The sequence below is a fragment of the Ursus maritimus genome, unplaced genomic scaffold, assembly GCF_017311325.1.
Source record: "Ursus maritimus isolate PB19 unplaced genomic scaffold, ASM1731132v1 scaffold_20, whole genome shotgun sequence".
Taxonomy (NCBI): Eukaryota; Metazoa; Chordata; class Mammalia; order Carnivora; family Ursidae; genus Ursus; species Ursus maritimus.
This window is the reverse complement of record NW_024424453.1, coordinates 15,327,587-15,350,800: the sequence shown is the minus strand read 5'-3', so window position 1 is coordinate 15,350,800 and position 23,214 is coordinate 15,327,587. Positions and strand designations below refer to the sequence as shown.

The 23,214-nt window shown below is 44.5% G+C and overlaps 1 protein-coding gene and 1 long non-coding RNA gene across 5 annotated transcripts in view; one reads left to right on the top strand and one right to left on the bottom strand.

Annotated features, from left to right (window-relative positions):
• The first annotated feature begins 3,646 nt into the window (after positions 1 to 3,646).
• GYG1 (glycogenin 1) overlaps positions 3,647 to 23,214 on the top strand; it is a 32,851-nt gene continuing 13,283 nt past the window's right edge. The window contains exons 1-5 of one of the 4 annotated variants that reach the window (XM_040636697.1): positions 3,647 to 3,804; positions 6,161 to 6,296; positions 8,112 to 8,286; positions 8,574 to 8,736; positions 20,091 to 20,217. In XM_040636697.1, the coding sequence (XP_040492631.1) occupies positions 3,798 to 3,804; positions 6,161 to 6,296; positions 8,112 to 8,286; positions 8,574 to 8,736; positions 20,091 to 20,217 (608 nt within the window). In that variant the 5' untranslated portion in view covers positions 3,647 to 3,797. Of the gene's footprint in view, positions 3,805 to 4,460; positions 4,480 to 5,748; positions 5,794 to 6,160; positions 6,297 to 8,111; positions 8,287 to 8,573; positions 8,737 to 20,090; positions 20,218 to 23,214 lie in introns of those variants that run through there. The other 3 variants (XM_040636698.1, XM_008711057.2, XM_040636696.1) reach the window with 3 other exon arrangements.
• Positions 17,562 to 22,673, bottom strand: LOC121104267. The gene is made up of 2 exons (XR_005836545.1): positions 21,026 to 22,673; positions 17,562 to 18,084 (listed from the first exon to the last, which is right to left on the bottom strand). It is a non-coding gene; the product is annotated as an uncharacterized LOC121104267 (long non-coding RNA).

Genomic DNA, 23,214 nt, shown 5'->3' with positions numbered 1-23,214 from the left:
ATTGACAGATGAATGGATTAAGAAGATGTGGTATATATCTACAATGGAATACTACTCAGCCATCAAAAAGAGTGGAATCTTACCATTGGCAATGACGTGGATGGAACTAGACGGTATTATGCTAAGCAAAATAAGTCAGTCAGAGAAAGACAAATACCATGTGATTTCACTCATACGTGGAATTTAAGAAACAAAACAGAGGAACACAGGGGAAGGGAAGGAAAAATAAAATAAGAGGAAAACAGAAAGGGAGGCAAACCATGAGAGACTCTTACTGTATGGAACAAACTGAGGGTTGCTGGAAGGGAAGAGGGTGGGGTGATGGGGTAACTGCAGGATGGGCATTAAGGAGGGCACGTGATGTAATGAGCACTGGGCGTTGTATGCAACTGATGAAATCACTGAATTCTACCTCTGGAACTAATATACAGTATTATGTTAATTAAATTGAATTTAAATAAATAATTTAAATAAATAAATTTTAAAAAATGGAAACTACCCAAATGTTCATCAACATGTTTATTCATGAAATGGTAACTAAAATGTCATATATCCGTATAATGAAATATTATTTGGCAATAAAATGACTGAAACACCGATACATGCCCTAACATGGAAGAACCGTGAAAACATTATGGTTGTAAATGAAAGAAGCCAGTTACAAAAGACCACAACTAGGCAAATCCTTCTAGACAAATCTATAGAGACAGAAAGATTAGTAGTTGCTGAGGGCTGAGGGAAAGAGAAAGAGGAGTGACCGCTTATGGGTATAGTTTTCTTTTTGGGTGATGAAATGTTCTAAAGTTAGATTGTGATGATATTTGTGCAATTCTGTGATACACTCGAAACCATCTAATTATATACTTTGAATGGCTGAATTTTATGATATGTGAATTACATCTTAATAAAGTTGTTTGGGTTTTTTAAAAGGCATTGTGACAAGTCAACAGGCCCTTGCAACTTGTGGAGTCCAGCTTTCAAGTGAAGAATGAACAGCTTTGGGCCTCCAAAGATAATATTTCTTGAATAAGCTTTCAATTGGAGTTAGACAGGGTTGTGATCACTGGCAACAATTCCAGGTACAGATTTGGTGTGTTACCAATTAAGGGCAAAATTTTAAGTAGTTAGTTAACTAGTTAGTTCCCATGTCTGGGCAGATGTGGTATATTTATTTCATGGCCTGTCCGTGGGAACCATTTGTCTTAGGCCAGCAGGTTGCCCTCTGCTCTGGAATATATTTCTAGGTCAGTGGCTCCCACCATCAATTAGTGTGTGTGCTCAAGGGAATGCAAACTGATTTCAGCATTATCTTAAACAAAACATAATTAGGAAGGTAAGTATCCTGCCAAAAAATTACATAATGCATTCCAAAGTCAACTAAAAATGAATTTTGGACCAACCATGCTAAATATACACATTTAGCATAGGTTTAAATGGTTAATAGTCACGATAATACTAAGTTGGTAGTACTGGTGTAGCTTTTCTGTTTTAAACTTATTTAAATCTTTCTTTTAGGATTTAGAAATTCTGCTACACAAATTTCACTGGAAAAAAGTTAATAAATGAAATTCTCAAACATCTGTCCCACTACAACATTGTATGTCTTTCCACTACGTCTAAATCCTGATAGAATGTTCAATCCGGAATGTTCAGTCACTTTGCTATGCAAAATTGGTCCACAACCTGGTGGACATCACCAGGGAGATCCACTCCAAACTACTGAGTCGGAATCTGCATTTTTACAAGATTTCCCAGACAATTTGTGTGCACATTAAAGTTTGAGAGGCCTTGCTCTCATACCTCACCGAAACTCAATATAAAACAGCCTCAGGAAAACTGGGCAGTGCATCACTATTAGTAATCTCAATTGAGACAATGTTGTAGCAATCTTAAAATGTCCCTATTTGATTAAGGTGGTGAAAGCTATAAACGTTCTCTTACTGTAAATGTGCACGAAACACAGGAAAGAAGGCTGTGGTGACCACTCTTACTTAAACATCCTAGAGGATGGAGCAGAGAGGAGCTTGTTCCTAAGGAACTTCTCCCTACTGTTCTAGCTGTCCCCAGATCTTCCTCCTGGCTTTGCCCTTTTGGGCCCAGCATTTACCCTTTGTGAAAGCCCAGCCTGGACACTTTGCTGTGAAGCAGCAGGTGGTAAAGAATCATCAAGGGCAGGAGGGTTCCTGAGTGAAAGATGGAAACTTTACTCTTTCACCCACTTACCAGTATGGAAAGAAGCAGTTTAGACCTGGAGCACCACTGTTTTCCCTCTCCCAGGTAGGTGCAATTCAAGCTCACCCTGCATACCCCTTAAAGAGCGTCAAGTCTCCTAAACCCACAGGGTTTGAATACATGAAAACCCCTCCATTGTACGTTTGCCCCCACATTTCTACTTCCTACAAAGGAAGTTTATAAAGCCAAGTAACCAGGAGGTCTTCCCAAGTGAATCAGTGGTCTCCGTGCCATGAAGGGGTGGGGGGAAGGGGAAGGGATCAAGAGAGTTGCCTGGAGAATGATAATTAAAATGCTGATTCTTGGGCTCCACCCTTAAGATTTTGATTCAGGACGTCTGGACTTAGGACCAAAAATTAACATTTTAACAAGTGCCCGAAGCAATTTTAATGTAGGTGGTCCAGGCCTACACTTGAGGAAACTGAGATAGTTGATTTAAGAATAGCAATCCCACCTTTGCAATAAAACACTTATTCTTACGCATCTATTTCAGTTTTTGAACTGATGTTGTCAATTTCCTATTTGGCTTCCATTCAGCATTTACTGAGCAACTGTTGTTTGCAGAGAATGGTACTACCTGTTCCTTTCCTGGTATGTTTGGGCTGGGTGGAGGGGATGGGGAGAGAAGGGTGTGATCACAATACAGAGCTATTTCTCAACTTCCTAGCAAAATGTCAAATTCACCTTTTCATGATTTGTGAAACAGATTAACCTAAACAACTGTATTACCCAACCACAGTTACCATAATTTGTTAACCTTTCCAGGGCACCAACGTAGCAGAGATGTCATGGCCTTACCGGTAGGAAGGTTAGTTCTATAAACCAAACTGCCCACCTTCTCCACTTGAGGGTATGACCACAGGCAAGAAATTTAACCTTTCTGTAATTCAGTTTCCTCATCTGTAAAATGAGGCTAGAACACCTACTTCATGGAGCTGGTGTAAGGAGTCAGTGAAACCCTATCTAATGGATGCAGAGGGCTCCAAGAATCTAAATAATATAGTGCAGATTCATTTCATTTTTCAGTCAAAGCCACAAGACCATTGTGAGAATACTGAAAACCGTTTCCAGAGGCTGATTTGTAATTCTAGGTGAAAAGAGTGAAATTTAAACTTTATTTCAAACAGTTCAAGTGAATTACTGTCACTAGAGTGATCTGGGGTTTTTGTTTTTTAGGGTTCTCTAACTCTTGGCTCTTCTTCGGGAGTTTGTCCTGCTGATGCCACGCTCGACCCCAAAGTTCTGTTCCAAATCCCCGGTTTAGGGGGGGATGCGGAGGCGCGAGGTCCCGGCCAGGCGCCCCTCGGGAGCTGGACCGGAGCCCAGCCCCGGGGCTGGAGGGGCTGGGAGGGGACCGGGGTCGGCCGCCCCCGCCGGCAGCTCAGCGGGGAGGATGCCGCCGGGCGCCGGGAGCGTGCGCGGCCACGTGACGGCCGCTATAAGAGCGCTCCGGGCCCACGCTGGGCTCCCGCCGCGCCTCCTCCCTGGCCGCGCTCCCTCCCGGCGCCCGGCTTCTCCAGCCAGCAACCTGCGGCTGCGGCGGCCGCCCGCCCCCCGGCAGCACCATGACAGGTACGCGCCGCGCCGCCCACCGCCCCCCGGATCTCCGGCTCCTCGCCCCGCGCTGCCGTCCGCGGCTCCGCCGCCTCCCCGCCTCGCAGCCTCGGGGGAGTTCCTGGCAGGACGAGGACCGCCGCAAAGTTGCTGGCTGGCTGCAGTCGGGCGTGCCGCTTCCTGCGTCAGCCGCTGCCCCGCCGCCCCCGGCGCCGGAGCTGCGGCCGGGAACCCGGGACGCTGTCGTGGGGGGCAGCCTGGCGGGGCCTGGGCTCTCTGCCGAAGCCCCCGTTCCTGCTTCCGTCTCCCTGCCCTTCCTCCTGCTCTCACCGTGAAGGGCGGGCGGAGCAGCTGCGGCGGGGCCGGGTGGGGGCGGGGAGCCGGTTCCCGGGGGCGCCTGTCCTGCGCCCTGGAGCGCGGCGGGATCGCTCGGCGGCCGCCCCCGCCTCCCGCAAGCGGGAACACCTGGAAGGGCCGGCTTCGAGGCCGGGGCGCCGGCGGCCCCGGCCCGGCCCTTCTCTCGGCCGCCGGGGCGCTGGCCGCCACGCCGGGCCTATTTTTAGGCCTTGGGAGCCGGGTTGCGGAAAGCTAGAGCCGGGCGAGCGCCCCAGGGGAGCGGGCCGCCTGCGGTGGGCGTGCGTCGGCTCACTTGTTACAGGGGTCGAATCTGCCCCGAGAAGGGGAAGCGCGGAGGTAACTGACTGGTCCTTCCGATGTTGTTGAGGCTAATAGCGCGGTTAAGAGATCAGTTGAACTGCCGAAACACTGCGGCTGTACCCGGAGTTGTTCTGTTTTACCCAGCTGTCATTGGTCTTTCCTGTTCATTTGTAATGTTTGCTAGGTGTTCCAGCTTACGTTCCTAAGCATTTGTCCTGTCTCCTACTTCATCTTGGAGAGCATCCATATCCTTGCTTCCTGAAATCCTTGAGTCCTCTTTACCTTACTAAACTTTTAACCGGGTTCCTCTGGAATCTGGACCTTTTTTGAGTTAAAACATTAGTTCTTTTTCCCCAGGTTAAATACTCTTGAAATGTGTCCGTCTTATGATGGGTTGAGGGAACAAGTAAAGGCGGAGACTCATCGGCATGTCAAATGACAGGTGGCCCTGTTCTGAGCTTTCCTAGAATGTGACTAGCTGGGAAGCCGGTGGCCCTTGAGGAGTGGGGAAACACCAGTCTTTCTACAGTTTAATAGCGATCTTGTTCAGGAAGAGAGTCCAGCAGGGTGTGAAGATGCCCTCTGGTCAGAGGCTGGCACGTGTGCTAGCCCCCTTGACAGCCTACATCTTTCTCTGTCTCCAGCCTCCGCATTGGAAAACCGGCAAAGGGAAAATGAGAAAGAGCCTGACTTCATGACAAAATGTCCCGACTCCTTGGCTGGGCAACAGTGCCCCCAAGTGACCCCTGCCAGTGTTTGATCCCAAGCATCCTGAACATTTGGATGCCCCCTGCCTTGCTAAAATCCCCCTCAGAGATAGCGTGGACCTCAGACTCATTCCAGGGAAGAACTGGAGAAATCCTCAAGGCAGGGCTGGTGCTCTTGGGAGGGTGTGGCTTGTTCAGTAGGAAGAATAATCCGTGTGTTTGCCTTCCCTTCCAGCAACTGAGTGATTATTGAGTGTGCTGTGTGTGTGTGTTGGGGGAACCCAGGGTACACGGTAGGGGGTACTGCTTGCTTCTCCAAGAAAAAGGAGGCAGGTTTGCTACTACTTTTGAAGTGGTCCCTAAATCCAATTAGCACTGATTGGCTGCTGTTTAGAGAGAAGCACTACAGAGGGAAAGCCTGTCTATCAAGGTGATACTTGAGCAGACACTCAAAGTGACTGTTGAGATGTGGTGGGTGGAGTGGGTGCCTTTGCTCCAGGTTGAGGAAACCATGTATAAAGCCTGAGGTTTGGCAGAAGCCTAAGCATCAGGATGAAGAATATGGGCTCTGCTTTCAGATGTTCTCGGTTGAGGTCATTAGTTGGATTTGTGCATGGCTGGAAATACTTATAGGAAACAAAGTGTACTTCTTGATTTCTTCATTACCACCTGTTAATTGCCTGAGGTCCATCTTCTGGTGTTAAGCTACTCTTTAGTCTGAGAATTTTGCGTGTTCAGACTCTAAATTGGGTTTAATTTTTAAAGCTTAATCCACCTGTTGGAGACTGCCAGAGATGTTTCTGCTTCAAAATGGTCTTGAATCTTTCTTAAAGTGGGCGCTTGGGTTCTTCCTCCACTCCCAAAGAGGCTGCTCCTTTATTAATAGAGCAAATTGATCTCAGAGGAGCTAATTTTGCCAAATTGGTCGTTGAAAGGGGTCCTGGGGTAGGTTTTTCCGGGTAGGATATTATAATGAGTGTGGTTTTTTTTTTCTTTCTCTTTGTATTAAGATCAGGCCTTTGTGACACTGACCACAAACGATGCCTACGCCAAAGGAGCTTTGGTCCTGGGCTCGTCTCTGAAACAGCACAGGACCACCAGGAAGCTGGCCGTGCTTGCCACCCCGCAGGTCTCAGACTCCATGAGGTGAGGACCTCCCTGCCTGTCTGTCTTTTGGTGGGGCTCTGACGTCCTTATCCCGTTTCTGGTATCACTGGGCATTGAGGCCATACCCGCTCCAGGGGTTGAGCCCTAGGTGGAGAAAGATCAGAACTGCTGCGTGAAGGATTTCTGGATCTGAAACCTCTTCCCAGCTCTTGGGAGCTGTTCCAGCTGAGCTCCCTTCTGGAGGCGCTGTTCTGACGCAGCTCTTACTGGTTCCAGCTGTGAGAAGGACTCTCCTGTAAGCAAGTGCTCTGGGATGACCCGAGGGAGCGTTTTAGTCCCGGCATTCCTCATTCCTTTTACGTGGTCACACGTCACTTGCATTCCTTTCCCAAAATGCAGCAGGGGCTACTTTGTTTCCTTCTTCCAATCGGGGAAAACTCAGGTGACTGAAAGTAGTTTTCTCCACTGTCAGTTGGCATTTGTAACCTAAAGATCTTTATCATTTAATAGACTACAGTATTTGCCAGGGCTTTCTGAACTAGGGATTGTGCTAAGAGAGCACCCTGGGCGTGGGGGGAGGACACAAACTCCTTGTTGATTGGGTTAGTTCACTTTGATTTGGTGGTATTACACTACCTAGATCCTAATATTACAGAAATATCTGGGCACACTAGCAGCTCTGTATGGTGTTTATTTGTGTTTTCCTACCCCTCTTAGAAACTGAAAATGCCCTTTTTGTGACTTTTTACAAGAACTGTGAGCACATGCCAAGGACCTCTGAAAAGGTTGCTATGTATAGATGGATATTTCTCACATACTAATAACCTTGTTTGTAAAGGATAATTCAGGAAAATGCTAAAAAGACTGTTTCCCAATGTGTACATCCTAATTTATAGTCTATTTAGTGAGGATGTGTGCAAGAAGACAGATGTAGTCTTAGATCCCCCTTTACTGTGGTAAATGGCTCCACTGACCATTTATTTTCAAAACGATCATGTTTACTGTGTGAATTGGAACATCTTTTTCTACAGCCTGGAGACCAATAATGTAATACCAGCTTTGTTCTGTATGTTTCATGTTATAAACTTTCAGTGATGATGTCTTTATCATATGTGTTCCCGTTCGCTGAGCTTAGTGTTTTACCTAAGTGTATGCCCACTTAACCCACCCCAAGATTGCTTTCTAAATAAATCTTGAGTTAATTTTGGGCCTGGAGAAGTACTGCACCTCACAAACCAAAGTGAGTCTCTCATTATGCCAGAAGTGCTAAGCATACTAGAAGTGTTGGGTATATTCGATTCTAAAAATTGGCAACCGAATAACTGAGTCCTTTAACTTCCTTTGGGACATGTAGGCCTCTGTCAACTGCTTTAGCAAAAGTGAGCAGTTATGGGCTTCATTGCAGGTATTATATGCACTTAGCATCATTTGTAAAAACGTACAGTAATCAGCAAGAGTCCATTCTAATGAAATATTATTGTTAAATACATAGGTTGTTGTAAAGATGTGCTCTTTCCAAATGGGAGTCACATTTCAACAGGTGGTTTCTGTAATTTGCGAGTATTCAGTGATACAATAAAACATAGAAAAGTTCTGCTATAATAATGTTTAACACAAGTCCTTCATCCTCACCAAAGCAATTTTTATTAGTGAAGTTAGCTGCGCATGCAAATTAATAGTTTGGCCTGAAGTAAATTAAGAGCATCCATTTAAGAGATTGTACTATCTCAAAGTAAGCAATCGCTCTGGTCATTGATGGGTAGACTCATAAGAATACAATTTTACATTAGGTGGGTTACCTGTTACTTATTTGGAAAGACACTAAGCTCCGTTTTCTGGATTTTATTTTGGCAGAAAAGTTTTAGAGACCGTCTTTGACGAAGTCATCACAGTAGACGTGTTGGACAGTGGCGATTCTGCTCATCTGACCTTAATGAAGAGGCCTGAGTTGGGTGTCACGTTAACTAAACTCCATTGCTGGTCACTTACCCAGTATTCGAAATGTGTGTTCATGGATGCAGATACTCTGGTGAGCGTGGCTTCGACGACGGGAAAGATGTATATAGTAACTGAGACCAGTTAGGCATTTGAGGAATGCTCTCAAGACTTGACAGTCAAGTTCAGATAAAACCACTCATTGAAAGCATCAGGTGACGAAGGAGAGTAAGCCCAGGCTACCTTACAGCTGTCATCTGAATGGTTAGGATCAGCGGCAGATTGTATCTTTTGTGTTGGATAACTTAAGGAGAACTTAAGAAAATGCTGGGGCAGAACATTTCTGTAATGCTTTCCCTCCCACCCCCCCCTTTGAATTAGGTCCTAGCAAATATTGATGATCTTTTTGAGAGAGAAGAATTGTCGGCGGCACCAGACCCAGGGTGGCCAGACTGCTTCAATTCTGGAGTCTTTGTTTATCAGCCTTCAGTTGAAACATACAATCGGCTGTTGCACCTTGCTTCTGAGCAAGGCAGTTTTGATGGTAGGTATCTGTTATCTTTATATTTGATAAGCTGTTAGTAACTTCTAGGGGCTGCTCTTCTCCAGGATCTAGTTGCTTTCATTCCTTGTGCCTGGAAGACAGCAATGAGTGATATGTAGCAAACAAATTCATTTGTGCTCTTGTCGGAAACACTGTTGTGTGTCTGTGTGTGCATATGCATTTTTCTTCTGTAAGTGCATAAGATTGAGCTAGGAGGCATTTTTATACACCTGCCTTTATCTCGCTTTCTTGTGTCTAAATTAGAATATGATAAATGAACCATGATTATTCAAGAATTCTAAAGACTATTATTAAACAACTCAAAAACTTTAACAACTCTCTTTAAATCTAAGTAAACTTAACTGCAGGAGCTAACAGGAGGACCAAGCATTGTTTCCATAGAAATTGGAGGAATAAACCTGGTAATTTGGCTCATTCTCTTGGGAAGCATTAAAAAAAAGATAGAAAATTAAATGATTAATCTCTGTCTCCAAATTCTCATTCCCTGTAAGGCTGCACATCAGAGTGGTATTTGCAAGGCCAAAGAGTAGAATATTGGCAAAGTTAGCATCCATTTTCCATAACGTAGAAGCAGATCTGTAGCCACTTGTATATATAGAAAGGTTCTGACTACTCATGGATTTAGGGCCCCACATCCTTTGGAGAAATTTGATCAAATGAATTAGGACGTATGTTTCCATTTCAGGCCAGTCTCTGAAATAATAAATAATCCTTTTTTTTTTTTTTTTAAAGATTTTATTTATTTATTTGACAGAGAGAGACAGCGAGCGAGAGAGGGAACATAAGCAGGGGGAGTGGGAGAGGAAGAAGCAGGCTCCTAGCAGAGGAGCCTGATGTGGGACTCAATCCCAGAATGCTGGGATCATGCCCTGAGCCAAAGGCAGACGCTTAACGACTAAGCCACCCAGGCGCCCCCCCATCTTTTTTGTTTTTACAACAGACTATCCCAAGAAAGAACTAGTAGTTAATGTGCAAAAGCAGCTCTTTCTGAAATTAATGTTGATGGATCTTTTGAATAAAGAAGAAAGCTAATTATGTCAGAGAAGAAGGATCCACTCTAAGAAGCGGCTCTCTCAGCAGGGACTTACTATCAGACACTTGACAATGTGGCAAAGAGCCCTGAGCTCTGAAGCAGACCCTCAGCGCCAGGGGAGTCTCTTCCCCCTCTCCTCTGCAAGAGCAGGTCTGAGATTGCAGGGAGTAGATCTTCTGAAGCTAGGGAAACGGCTTTCCTCAGTTGACCTAGGTTTGGCCCTTGGTGAATATAGGAAGATTCATTTCCATTAACTAGTTATCAAATTGAAAGTCATAAGCTCAAATTTAAACGTTTTAAACTAAAAGATTAAAAGTTTGTCAGATTGCTGAAGTTAAAACCATTTCAGTTATACAGAAAACTGAGATTGGATTTTTGTTGTGCTATTCACAGGAAATAAATTCTGTTTGGTCACTTGACAAAGGATTTGGGATATGCAGCTATTGAAATGTCATTGAAAAGAATAAGAACGTTTAAGCCTCCCTCTTGTGTCACTGTTTGGCTAGTGTAAACTCTGTCAGGAGCTCTCAACGTGCGGTTGATTTAGCTTCCTAGGGGACATTTGGAAACAGCTGGGGACCAATTGGGTTGTCACAATTGAGAAGAAGGATGCTACTGGCATCCAGTAGGTAGAGGCTCGGGTTACTGCTGAACGTCCTACGATGCACGGGGACAGCCCCCACAGCAAAGGATTACCAGGTCCCAGTTGTCAATAGCACCAAGGTTGAGAATCTTTGCTCTATGCCAAGACATGATACGCTCTAAAACATCAGGAATATCAGCACCATAATGGATGACGGCATCTGATAAGAAGTACAGTCGTATCGTAGGCACCCTTAAGTAGGAAATAATGTGTTGAGTGTTCACTGTGGTCAGGACCAAATGCAACTTCTTCACTTCACTGGCTTATTTTTTTTAGCTCCATAGAAGAAAGGAAAGATGTATTAGTATTTGAGTTCAAAACACATACTCCTTATTTCTACTGCTATCCTAAAACCATGACCTTTGCATAAAAGGAAGGTGAGAGTATTTTTAGCAGAAGTCCACTGTTTGTCTTAACCTTCCCGTCAAAATATAGCTTGCTTCACCTCCTCCGATCAAATTTGAAGGAAGTAGTGTAATGTGCCAGAAACTCAGTGTAAATTGTCAACTCCAGTAAACAATTCATTCTAAAATAGACCCAGCAACCTGAAATCCAGATGACTGTGCTCGGGTAGAGAGAATCAATCCAATTTCTAATCTAGAAGAGTACTAGGTTTTGTTGTTGAAAGGAAGAGTTTCGGTACCAAACAGTAGTATGCCGTGGCAGATTACCCAGGTCACGATTTTAGAATATAAAACTAATCTGGGTCATCTACCTTGTTTGAGAATTAAGAGGTACTAGAGGAGTTGATGAATTCATCGTTAAGAAGCCAGGACGTGTGAAAAGTGCCCAACTAGAAAGCACTTTCTGCTTTTTCAGCCAGAATCGGAAACCACGGAGAGGTTCTCTCTGCCTCGTAGCACATTCCGTGATTCAGCGGCAGGGTTTCCAGGAGCTGGTCTTTCTGTAAGGTGTTTGGCTTAACTGGCTTGTTGGTGGCGAAGGATTGAATTTTCTCTGTTAATAGAAATGCTTAATTGAAGGAGCTGAAAATTCAGTTATGCGGATGGGAGCTTATAGTTATTCTCAATATGTTGTTTAAATTCAACAGAAGAATAGATTAGCAGCTCCTGAATGAAAGGTAGTTTTCCCTTTGTGTCGATAAGCTTTACTTACCAAAGAAAGCTCACAACATACCGAAGGGAGCCTGTTCCACTCTGGAGAAGTTTACTCTCCTGTTGAATTGATACCAGCGTGACATAAAGACTTACTGGACTGACACTTAACATTTCGTCGTGAGCTACATCTTTTTTCCTAATGGCAGTAGTAACCTTGCTTTTACTTCACGTTTTTGGTGCAGTGCACAATTTCTTTTAGATGTTCTGTCCTAGGCACTGAGATAGGAACATGTTCAAATGTTTCCTTTCACATTTTCTAATATCCAGATATTCGCCATCCCCCTTCACCCCCAGCTTTACTGAACAGAGGGCTTAGGTCTCAGTATTTTTAGATTGGTATTAAAGGAAACCCATTTGTAGATGATTTTATCTCAGTCTGAATATCTCGCAAGTCCTGCTTAATCTCTTGCATACGTCCAACAAAAACGAGGGGGCCGGGTGTCCACTGACAAGCCACACAGGCTGCTGGTGGCTGAGTGTTTGCAGCTGCGTTTGCGGCCCTTCTGCAGAGGAATGTGACTGGCATGCCTGTAATCACCAGCGCTCTAGTTACTACCCCTCCCCATGCCTCTGGCCAAAAGAATAACCGTAGCATGGCCAGTCATGCTAGATACCTTGACTTCTCTCTTCCTTCCAGATATATGGAGTATTAGAATTTAGAGCTAGTGACTGTGCACCTTATTCATGGCTGAATTCTAATTTTCCGTAGTGAAGTATCTAAGTTCCTATACTGTTGGTGTTCGCAAACTGTCTTGACACTTACTTCATAACTGAAGTTACATGTTTCCTGAAAGTTGAACAATAGCTGTTGTGAAATATTTGCACACTAACATTTTACAGAATGTGACAAGATCAGGTTAATTCAGGGTTTGTTAGCAGTGAGAGGAAGAGGTCATATTAGATACCGATCATCGGTTTTGTGTCCACGAACTCATGTGCAGTAAAGATGGTACGCTTGGCCCTTGAGGAAATCAATCCAAATGCAAGCTGAGGTTTACTTTCTTTTCCTCTGTTACTCCAAAGCACCCTGAATTAAGGGTGCTGGTAGAGTTGAAGAGTTTAGTGTTCAGAATTGCTGTCTGTTAAATTTTATCTATATGTGTTAGTTTAAAAAACCTAAGTCAAAAAGAGGGATTTGTATTTTCCAATTTGGAGTGTTGGTTTTTTGTGGGTTTTTTTTGGGTTTTTTTGTTTGTTTTGTTTTTAAGAATTTATTTATTTGTCAGAGCACAAGCAGGGGGAACAGCAGGCAGAGGGAGAAGCAGGCTCAATCCCAGGACTCTGGGATCATGACCTGAGCCGAAGGCAGACGCTTAACTGACTGAGCCACCCAGCCATCCCTTGAGTGTTTTGTGGGGTTTTTTGTTTTTGTTTGTTTGTTTGTTTAATTGGGGATTTACTTTACTGTAACCTAAATATCCTACGCTATTTATTGGAGTAATGAAATTTTGGTCTATGGTTGAATTTTCAGAAAAAATAGGCAATAATTGGTGATCGGAATATTAGGTATGATTTTACTTTCAGCAGAATCCAGGACCTGCTGTGAGGCCCTTACACCTACATATTCCATATTCTAAGTGGTCACTGAGCCCCTTAAACTGTAAGATGTTTTTTCCTTGCTTGCAGACGTAAACCAGGAGAGTATAAGTTTTTAAAAGGATTTTTAACAGAAGAGATTTGGCTTTAAATTCTTATAAAGTGTAAAGTTGACCCCACTGCTACCTCCTTTAACCTTTGTAGTTAATTAGGCTTCAAATCGGACCTGCCCAAGAAAGGAATGAAGGTGAGAGGTATTTCCAGATAACACTTGTCTCGTCCAACCCAAAAAGCTCAGAAATCCCAGTGCACCTCACTGGGTTCACTGACTTGGTGGCTTCTCCCTTGCCGGCTGCCTGTGGTGGGCTTGCCCCGGCGGCCTCAGCATGAGGCTGCTTGCGGCCAGGAGGGTGCTTGTCAACTGCTTTGAAAATTACTCCGCTCTCTTGGATTTATATCACTTAGTTGATAGTACGAGTAGTAAGTATCTTGAATAAGTAAAAATGAAAAGCAAACGTCATAACAGGTAACAGCAAGACAAATGAGCCCCCAGGTTTTTACCTCCTTGTATCCTTGAGTATTTCTTTTAAGTTAGTCATCTGTTTGTCTCTAGCCTTGTAACCAGCAGAGATCATGACCCCGTGAGAAATCAAGAAGGGGGAAAGGGCCAACGTGTTACATGTGTACGGGCTCTTAAACGGGTCCTCCTCCTTCCTCACTTCTTTCCCAACAGTCCTGGGTGGTCGTCATTCACTCACTCGTTCACTCATTCACGTGTTCGTGTAGCGGGTCGTTCTTGGGGGCCTGCTGTATAACTGGTACGAGGAGCCCCTGTCGTCACGTTCAGGATGGCAGCCTGGCCAGTGTTCCTCCGCCGGCGGCAGAGCCAGGGCTGAAAGAGACAGCGTTTCTTGACCTTGTGGCTGGGTTGTGTGTGTGGTTTTTTCCCTCCCTCCCCATTAGTCCATTCTGCAGCACTCACGAAAATGAATCCTGATAGTGATACAGGATGGAGGAGAATCTCTAGGACATGGCCCTCATTACAGATTAATTAAAATTCATTTCTCTGAGTAGAGAACAGCTGGTACATTCCTCACCTTACAGATAGTAGACTTGAGCCTCCATTTCTCTCTCTCTACAGCTTACTGCTCTTCTGCCCCGAACCACGGTATCCAGAAGGCCTGTCTTTCTAAATCCGCTGCACAGTTAGGTCTTGCATTGTTTTCTGAGTCTGGAGATATTCTTGGAAATATCATTCTCTACGTTCTGTAGTCCATTTAGCATTTACATAATTTTAGGTACTAACCTGGGCAAGATACTAAGTTTAAGGGCCAGCAATAGACTGGTAAATAATTCAGATTTTTATACCTGCCTCTATAAAGCTTATGAGACCTTACAGAAATTTCATAAGTAACTATATAACTACTCATGTAATTGTGATTCTGATAAATTCAGAGTGCTAAGAGAAGCCAGACTAGGAGGACCTGCCTTAAATTGAGAAAGTGAAATTTAGGTCAAGAATAAATGTTCCCTTGCGTTTATATGTTATTTAATTAACATCTTAATGGTTAAAATCTTTTAAAAGATAGATTCTTACCTATTTATTAGAGCACGCATGCACTGGTATGCACGAGTTGGGGGGAAGAGGGAGAAGCAGGCTCCCCACTGAGCTGGGAGCCCAACTTGAGGGAGGGATGGTGACATGCAGTGATAGTGAGACCCAAGCTCCAAGCGCTTAGATTTCCATGAGCCACCTGGGGTTCATCCAGTGATCCTTGGCAAACCTCATAGAAATATTCCCAAGATCTAAGCCATTCATAAACTATAATCCTTGGCATGCTTGCTATAGACAGAAGCAATGGTACTAGTATATTGTGGAAGTCTAACAAAGCCAGACACATTTTCATTTCAGCGCTTGCCTGTATCGCTATATAGTCTTAAGCATATTTTAAATTATTTGCTTGATATTTGCTGCTCTGTCCCTTTATTAGATTGAGAACTGTTTGAGAGCTGAAACCTATCTTGTTAATCATATTAACCATAATGCCTGTACCAAATTTATGTCACTTCAGATATTTTCTATGGAAATGACAGTGCAAGCTGCATTCTCGGGGGGGGGGGGAGTCATTCCCTTGAAGACTCTAAACCGGTGCTTCATATATTCTAATATGCAGAGAAATCACCTAGGGGTTAAAACGTGGATTCTGATTCTGTAGGTCTAGGTTGGGGCTTACCGTTCTGCATTTCTGTCAAGTTCCCAGGTGATGCCCGTGGTGCTGAAACCTGGACCACTTCGAGTAGGACAATTCTAGAGGGAACATTCCTGCGGCTGAGCTATGAGGGTTCATGTGTAGCAGGGAGGGTGGGCCAATTCTGGTTTATTCACAGGAGGCAGGCCAACTGCCAACGAACTATGAGAGGGCACAAAAACTAATGCATGCATTTGAAAGATGGCACTCACCTCCATCTCTGTCTTATATCAGAAATTCGGTCTATCTGTCTTGTAAAATAGACCGAATTTCTGGTGAGTGCTGTGATGTGTCTGTGGTTACCAGGTTCATGACCCTGCTCAAAAGACCTGGGAAATGCTGAGTGGTTGGAAGATTCTTCCTCGGGCAGCCAGGTGGAAGGATGATGCAGAATCTGGTGCCATGTGTCCCTTGTCCCATTTCCTTTCTGTCTCTCACCTGTGTTGCCATGCCCTGGCCTGATGGGTCACAGCTGCTGGCCATGTCTCCTAATCATGTTTGTCGGTCCAGAGATGATTGCGATGAGAAGCGTCTTAACCTGTCAGAATAAATAAAGCTGGCTCCAGAAGTCTGGCTGAAATGTACTGGACTAAAAAGTGCTGGGAGTTTTGTAGTGAAAGTTCAGCAGTCTTCATAGCATCCCTGTATGTTTCGTGGCGCAGGCATGCTTAGATTTGCATTCTGCTTTGACTTGTGCTCTAATTGAGGGACTTCTAAAAAGACGGTATTGCTAACGTTACATATAGATTTTTCTGATGAAGTTAAAACATTTGCCTGACCTTGAAACGTGGAATTGTGCATTTGGAAAAAGGTGTTTGAAACGTAAAAATTACGTAAAAAGCTACAGACTTTCAGGTGATGTTTAATTCTATTTTTAATCCACAATTTTGGCCTCGAAGTTGACCGTCGGTAGTCACATAATGAGGTTGGAGGCCGTGGAACTTCTATGCTCTGTGCTGTCCGCTCCAGAGGTCCAAGGATTTGCCGGTTGAATGCGTACAACTGACCCACAGGTCTTCCCTGCTCGTTTTACCTCTTGCTTGTTTCCTGTCCCACCAGTGCTGCTCAGCCCTGCTGTGGCACACGGCTGAGGGACCGAGGAGGTTTGTAGGGTACCTGAGGGTAGACGGAAACAGCCTTTGGTGGCCAGGGGCAGCTGGCCAGGGGCTTTGAGGGATCAACAGCTCTGACTCCTGTTTCCCGGGATCATCCTGTCTGATCGGGAAGTTCTGGTTTACAACTACTATTCTGACCTTCACGGAATTAGATTTCTTCATTGTCCTACATGTGATCCGTAGTTCTTTTCAGTGGAATTGCTTAATTTTGAAAAGGTCTTCTAATGTGGCACTAAAAAAAAAAAAAAATAGAAAAAAATATATAGCATGATGCCCAATTTTCCAAAGTTCAGAAATGAGTGAAACTATGCCTGTTGTCTGGGGAGATATATATATATATGAAAACCAAGAAATCTAGACCATTACAAACAAAATTCACCATTAATAGTTACTTTTGGGGGAGGAGCAGTGGGATTGGATTAAGGAGTCCACACAGAATTTAAACAGTGTTGATAACATTTGAGTTCTTAAATTGGGTATTGGGTAGAGTTTTATAATTAATATGCTTTATAAACTACACATATATTTTTGTTTTGATAGTATATTTCATAATGAAAATTTACAGGTAAAGAATATTTAGAAAACATCTTGTCACAATCTCATTCTTGTTCCTCATCATTATTATTTTGAATTATAAAAATAATTCAGCTGTACTAAGGAAAAGTCAGGGAGAGCACATCTGTAACACCAGTGTCCTTATACAGTTACTCTTGTTTTGTTTATTTTCTTCCAGTATGAATATTCATGTTTTTAGTTACGATAACGATGTCTGTCACTGTGTATCTTTATATTTCATGGTGGACTGATGGTCTTTATAGCTCTTAGTTTTAATGGCTAAATAATATTCCTACAAGTGGTTAGTATCATAATATACTAACCATTCCTCTGGTGGAATATTCACATTTTTTTCACCTTTTCTGCTATTACAGAACATCTTCAAGTTTTTTGCATTCATTCTACAAGTAATTTATGTATGTGTAAGGCATTCTGCTATGTGCTTAGAATTACAGTAGTAAGCAAAAAGCCATAGTCTCTGTCCTTGCAGAATTTAGAATCTAATGGCTAACAGTTCTTGATTATATTTTGCATTTTAAGCACATTAATCCTCAGACTTTCAAAATTCTTTATTTTTGAGAGAACAGTAGATACACACGCAGTTGTAAGAAACAATACAGAAAGTTCCCGTGGATCCTTCACCCAGTTTCCCCAGTGCTAACATCTCACATAGTTCTACAGCCCAGAAATGGACACGGATACAATCCATGAGCTCTATTCAGATTTCAGCCGTTTTAAGAGTTTTACGGTCGTGTTTGTGTCTGCATGTGGGTTTTCTGTGCAGTGTTATTACGTGTGTAGTTTGGTGTGACCACCACCACAGTCGAGACAAAACCATTCCGTCACAGGGACCCCTCATGCTACTCTTGTAGCTATGGCTGCTTCTCTCTGACTCGCTCCCCCTCCTCGACCCCTGACAACCACAAATCTCTTCTCTATCTTTATAACTTTAGGACTGGATTGTTTTCACGTAGCGTAATTCTCTTGAGATCCATCCCAGTTGCTGTGGGGAGGAGGAGTCTTTTCCTTTGTATTGTTGAGGGATGCTTCGTCGTATGGAGGTGTCCCGTTCCTACGCCTGTTGAAAGACATTTGGACAGTTTCCAGTTTTGTGCTATAATGAATAAAGCTTCTGTGAACGTTTCCTCAACCTTTATTTTGAAGATTATACGTGAAAGGAAATCAGTAAGACTTCGAGCCTCTATACCTCAACCACCAGTGTTTATGCCCACATTTGGGGTGTCTTTGTAGAATCCAAAGTAAGCTACTGATGAATGGTACAGTGTTTTAGCTTTAATATTTAATATTTTGTCTGAAAATATGTTGTCAATATAGCTAAACTCTGTTTTTGTTCATGTAAGCAGTGGAGCACATCCTGCCACTGTCTTTATTGTCCTTTAGAATTTATGAGGGTAGAATCTCAATTTTTTGTTGAGCTGTTTGTCCCTTGAGGAATGAGGACCCATCCTAGCCTCCTAATACAAAGAAGTTGCTCTGTAGACATTTGTTCAATGAATGCCTTTGCTCCATGGAGTTGACTGAGGGTGTTTAGAAAGGATGAGATACCCAGAGGATGGATAAGGTACATTTGGACTTCAAACTGAATGCTTTGATCTTACTGCTTAGTTCCAAATATTAAATAATCTCCAGATTTTTAAAGTCTCTTTCAAAACCAATGAAAACCAAATAATAACGATAGCCAACTGGGCCTGTTGTGTATTTAGGAAGAAAACTGGGTCTTGAGGAAGAGGGAGGTAACTGCTCAGTATAGCAGCCTTACACTTGAAAAGAGCAGGGTTCTCCCTACCTGCCATCTCCCATACACCGCGCGCACGCGCACACACACGCACACATGCACATATACACACACCCTCCCAAGCTGCTGTTTTGCTGTATGAAAGACTGGTTCTGTGCATGTTTTCTGAAATCTCATGAGCCCAAACAGAAAGGACATGGGTTATGGAGCACAGTATGTTTCGAGGTAGCTTATCGATCTGTTTGGTTACTTGTGTGTTTATGATTTAGGTTAGACACTTAGCTGTTTAGATTTTTATTTCTATTTTTTTTAAATTTCTTTTGAATGAATGGCCATGGCTGTCACTTTCCGGAAGGCCTAAAGATCAGGAACCCCAAGGGCTAAGCAGACACTGTGCTGTGTGGTTGTGGCTGACCTTGGTCCCAGTGATGACTGACCTGGACCTGCCCAGAGGCTTGGTCAGTGGTAGGAGAATGCACCAGGGTGATGTGTCTTTCTGGGCCTCTGTCGAGCCAACAGTTAGGGGCTCTGGAAAACTATTCCATTATCCCAGCTTGCTCTCTCATGCTTTTTACCACCCCCGCTCCTGCCCCTATAGCTCTTAACATAAAATCTAAAATTCTTAACTGGGGATAAAGCCTGTAGTCTGAACCCTGTGTGGTCTGGTCCATGCCCACCTCTCTAAGACCCACCCAGTGCCATGCAACCCCTTCCCCCATGCCGCAGGCCGCGTTCACAGGCCACCTTCCAGCTTTGTGTTCCTGCCCACCTCACATCTTTGGTACATGCTGTTTGTTCTGCCTGAAACGCCATCTGCCCTCCTCCTCTCCCCCTGTATTTGTCAAGCACTCCTGTGTACCTCTCCGATCTTGGCTTCAGTACAGCTTCCTCATGGAAGCCTTCCCTGACACATCACGTGTTCTTGAGCCATTTCCACATGCCTCGTAGCACCCAGCCCTTCACTGCTCTCCTCTCCATCTGTGACAATGCTTATTGACTTCTAATTTGCTGGTACCAGTGTATCCCCCTCCTCCTGCCCCGTCCCTCATGAAGTGATGACCGTTTCTTAGCCCCCTGTTGACTCTTCGGTGCCTGGCGCAGTGTCTGAAACATAGCAGCTGCCCAGTAAACATTTGTTGAGTTCGCGAATTAACTCAGGAAAACGGCCACCCCCTAAAATGTCCTTGGTAGGGTTAACACAGAATTTCTTATTTTAAAAATGGAATCTGTACCTATTTTTAAAGATCCAGTTATGTGTTTCTATGAAAATTATTGATTGACCTGTCTTTGAAGTCGATGACTGTAATTCATTTTTTTTTTTCTTTCAGGTGGGGACCAGGGTTTACTAAACACATATTTTAACAGCTGGGCAACAACAGATATCAGAAAACACCTGCCATTTATTTATAACCTAAGCAGCATTTCTATATACTCCTACCTCCCAGCATTTAAAGCGTAAGTGCAAATGGTTTAACTGTTGTGGGGTGGTTAGGGCAGGGAAGCGGGATTTAACATTTGGGGGGGGCGGTTTCCTCATTGTCATTCTGGGGTCAATAATAGGTGGGAGCTTTGAGGGTAGTCTTTCTCTTATGAGAAACATGGCTATAGTCGGGAAAGGCCTTGATGTTATCAGTTACTTTGGAGTAACCCAGAGGGCACTCAGCCACCTTATGGAAAAAGGTCCCCATTTGCTCCTGGGGTGCCACACCCCCTGATGAATCGTCCCTGTGTCATGGTCATGAATCCATAGTGGGCACAAACCCAACTTCTGCTACACTTCAGTTCCCGTCCCTCCAAAATGAGGATGTTAGCGGCTTTCCCCGTGGTTATTGTGGAGATGAAGCTAGGCGTTGGCCACGGTGTGCCGTCCCCGTCCAGAGCAGGGGCTGTGGAGTCGGACTACCTCCGTTCACAGTCTGGAGCAGCTTCTTCCTGGTTGGTTACTAGTTACTGAACTTCTAGTTCAGGGGGAGTTAGACTAGTTACTGAACTTCTCTGTCTCCATGTCTTCTAAAGCTAATTGGGATCATTAAGAGAGGTAGTCCTATGAAGTGGGTAGAAGAGGGCCTGGCCTACCCTTCGTACTCAGTGAACGTCAGATTATTAGTCCTTTTTGTTTGAGAGGTGGTCTAGCAGTGAGCAGGGATCTCTGAAGCCAGAAAGGCAAGGTGTGTGTTCTCACTCCGCCATTTACCTTCTCTGTGGCTGAGCCTCTGTGCCTCAGTTTATTCATATGCAAAATGACAAGGAAAACCAGACCTACCTCGGAGAGTTGTCATGAGGATGAAGTGAGTTCAGACAGGCATAAAGCGCTCAGTGGACATCTTGTTTTTGGCAGTATTACTTGTTTGGCACTCCCGCTAGTGTGGTTCTAATTCAGCAATTAATACGACCTAGTTGCAGGGCTGGTCTCACTGAACAGGGCCCAGGCCCTGTTCTTTAGCCTCTGACTCATTTGTGTTGAACGAAGATGATGATTCAGGTTTCTTGAACGGAGGCCAAGCTGTCAGGTTGATCCTGAGACACAGCCGTGAGCAGCAAAGCTCTTCATTGAGTTGGGCTCGGCTGCAGTCTCCCGCATGGGCATTCCTGAGAGAGCAGAAAACAAAGGGCCTTTCACTCCTCATATTTCATTATCCAAGTCTTCTCTTTATGTCTCCCACCACAATAATGAGCATGTCTGGCTTTTTGTGGCAGAAGTGTTTCCTTTTCTGTTCTTTTCTGGGCAAACTCTGTCAACATTCCCCCAGATAAGGATTATAAGTGTCTTGTGTTCTTTCCTCCCTAACTGTTCTCTTGGCATATGTCTCTGACATATTATAGCCTCTTGATTGTCTTCCCTCTCTAGAATGAAACAGGCAAACTCTCAAATATACCAACTGTCGCCCGGGTAACACAAATAGAACAGGATTCACTATCAAGGGGTGGATTTAGAGAAATTTTTTTTTTTTTTTTTGGCCACTCTGTCCTTGGCCTTGTCAAGTACCAGCCTGTCTTGCTTGAAGATGTGGGCCTGATTCTTTTCATTCTTATTGCCTCATAACTATAACCCTGCAGCTTTGAACTGAGCTCCCACAGACCATGATAGTTTGATCCCCTGGAACTGAATTTGTGATAATAGGGCGGTTGGCTAATGTAATTGACTAGACTCCGTTGAGCAAGCAAAAAGATGGGAGGGGGGAGGAGAAAGAATGATTAGTAGTAGTGTGAGCAGTTCTCCCCACCCTTCCACTTAATTCTGCTCAGTGAGCACGTGTCCCGGGATGAATGTGCTGGGGAGACGTGAATCTGATCTCCTTCCAGTTGGTTTCAGTTCCCAAACAGAGTCAACCTAGTGTTTGGAGGTTTGTGTTTTTCATGTCATGTGGCCTCCAGTGCCTAGCAACTGTCTCGCCTCTGGTTCATTTAGACTCCATCTGATTTTCACCGTAACACCAACATCGAACACACTGCACCTTGCAGTGATCGCCTGATTTGCGCAGACACTGCTTGCATTTATTTTGTTTGACAAAAACAAGAAGCAGGTAGAGCCGAGCTCAGGTGTTTGGGGCGCGGCGGGGGGGAGATAGACTTATTTGCCAGAACGAGGGCCTCCTCTCTCAGGAACCCAGTTATTTTTGTATCCTCTGAATGAATTTCCCAGAAAAACAGTTTGAGATCTGAATGACCAAAGTGGTGAGGTTGGTTTCTTCTTCCCGGCTCAACAAATCAGTGCTAATTTTGGAAATCTCCTTGGTGTGCTGCCGTAACCGTAGAGTAGGTGACGCACTGGGGAGGTCGGAGCGGCCCCCTCCGTTGGCTGCCGTGCCTGGCCCGGGGCCCCACAGGAGCTCCTGCTGCTTCTGGGCAGCCCGCCCTCGGGGGTGTCCGCTCCACGCTTCTCTGATAAGACTTTGCAGAGAGCTGCTCTGTCTCCCCCCATCCCTGCCTGTCTGGGAATATTGAAACCCCATCGAAGAACTCCTTTTTCCTTTCCCTCTGCCAGAAAATGCTTTTGTTTTTCTTGCAGAGATCCATTTCCGGAGACATTTTTCATACAATTGGGAAGGGCTAAAAAGACAGTTCTATTCCTTTTTTGTTTCAAGTGAATGTAAAATTGTGACCCAGATCTTTTAAGCTGAAGTAGACGATCGTGGACATTTGGGCCACCATAGCTACTGCACAGATTGCCCTGCGGACCCCTGGGAGCTCAGCATGCATGTGGCGCTCCGTTGCTGGGCTCAGAATCACCTTAGGGGTCTCCAGATCTCAGTGGCCGTGTGGCGTGCTGGCCTTCCCTAGGACAGCGGGTGGGGGGTGGCAGGTAGAGACCGCGGAGTGGTTCAGAGCAACTTGGGCTTGGCGGAACAAGTGAGAATGTGTCTTACCAGCTCCAAGCAACCATGGGCCATGAGGTCCCAAGGCGGTATTTAGATGCCCCGGAATCTTAGAACCGTGGATATCTTAAAACAC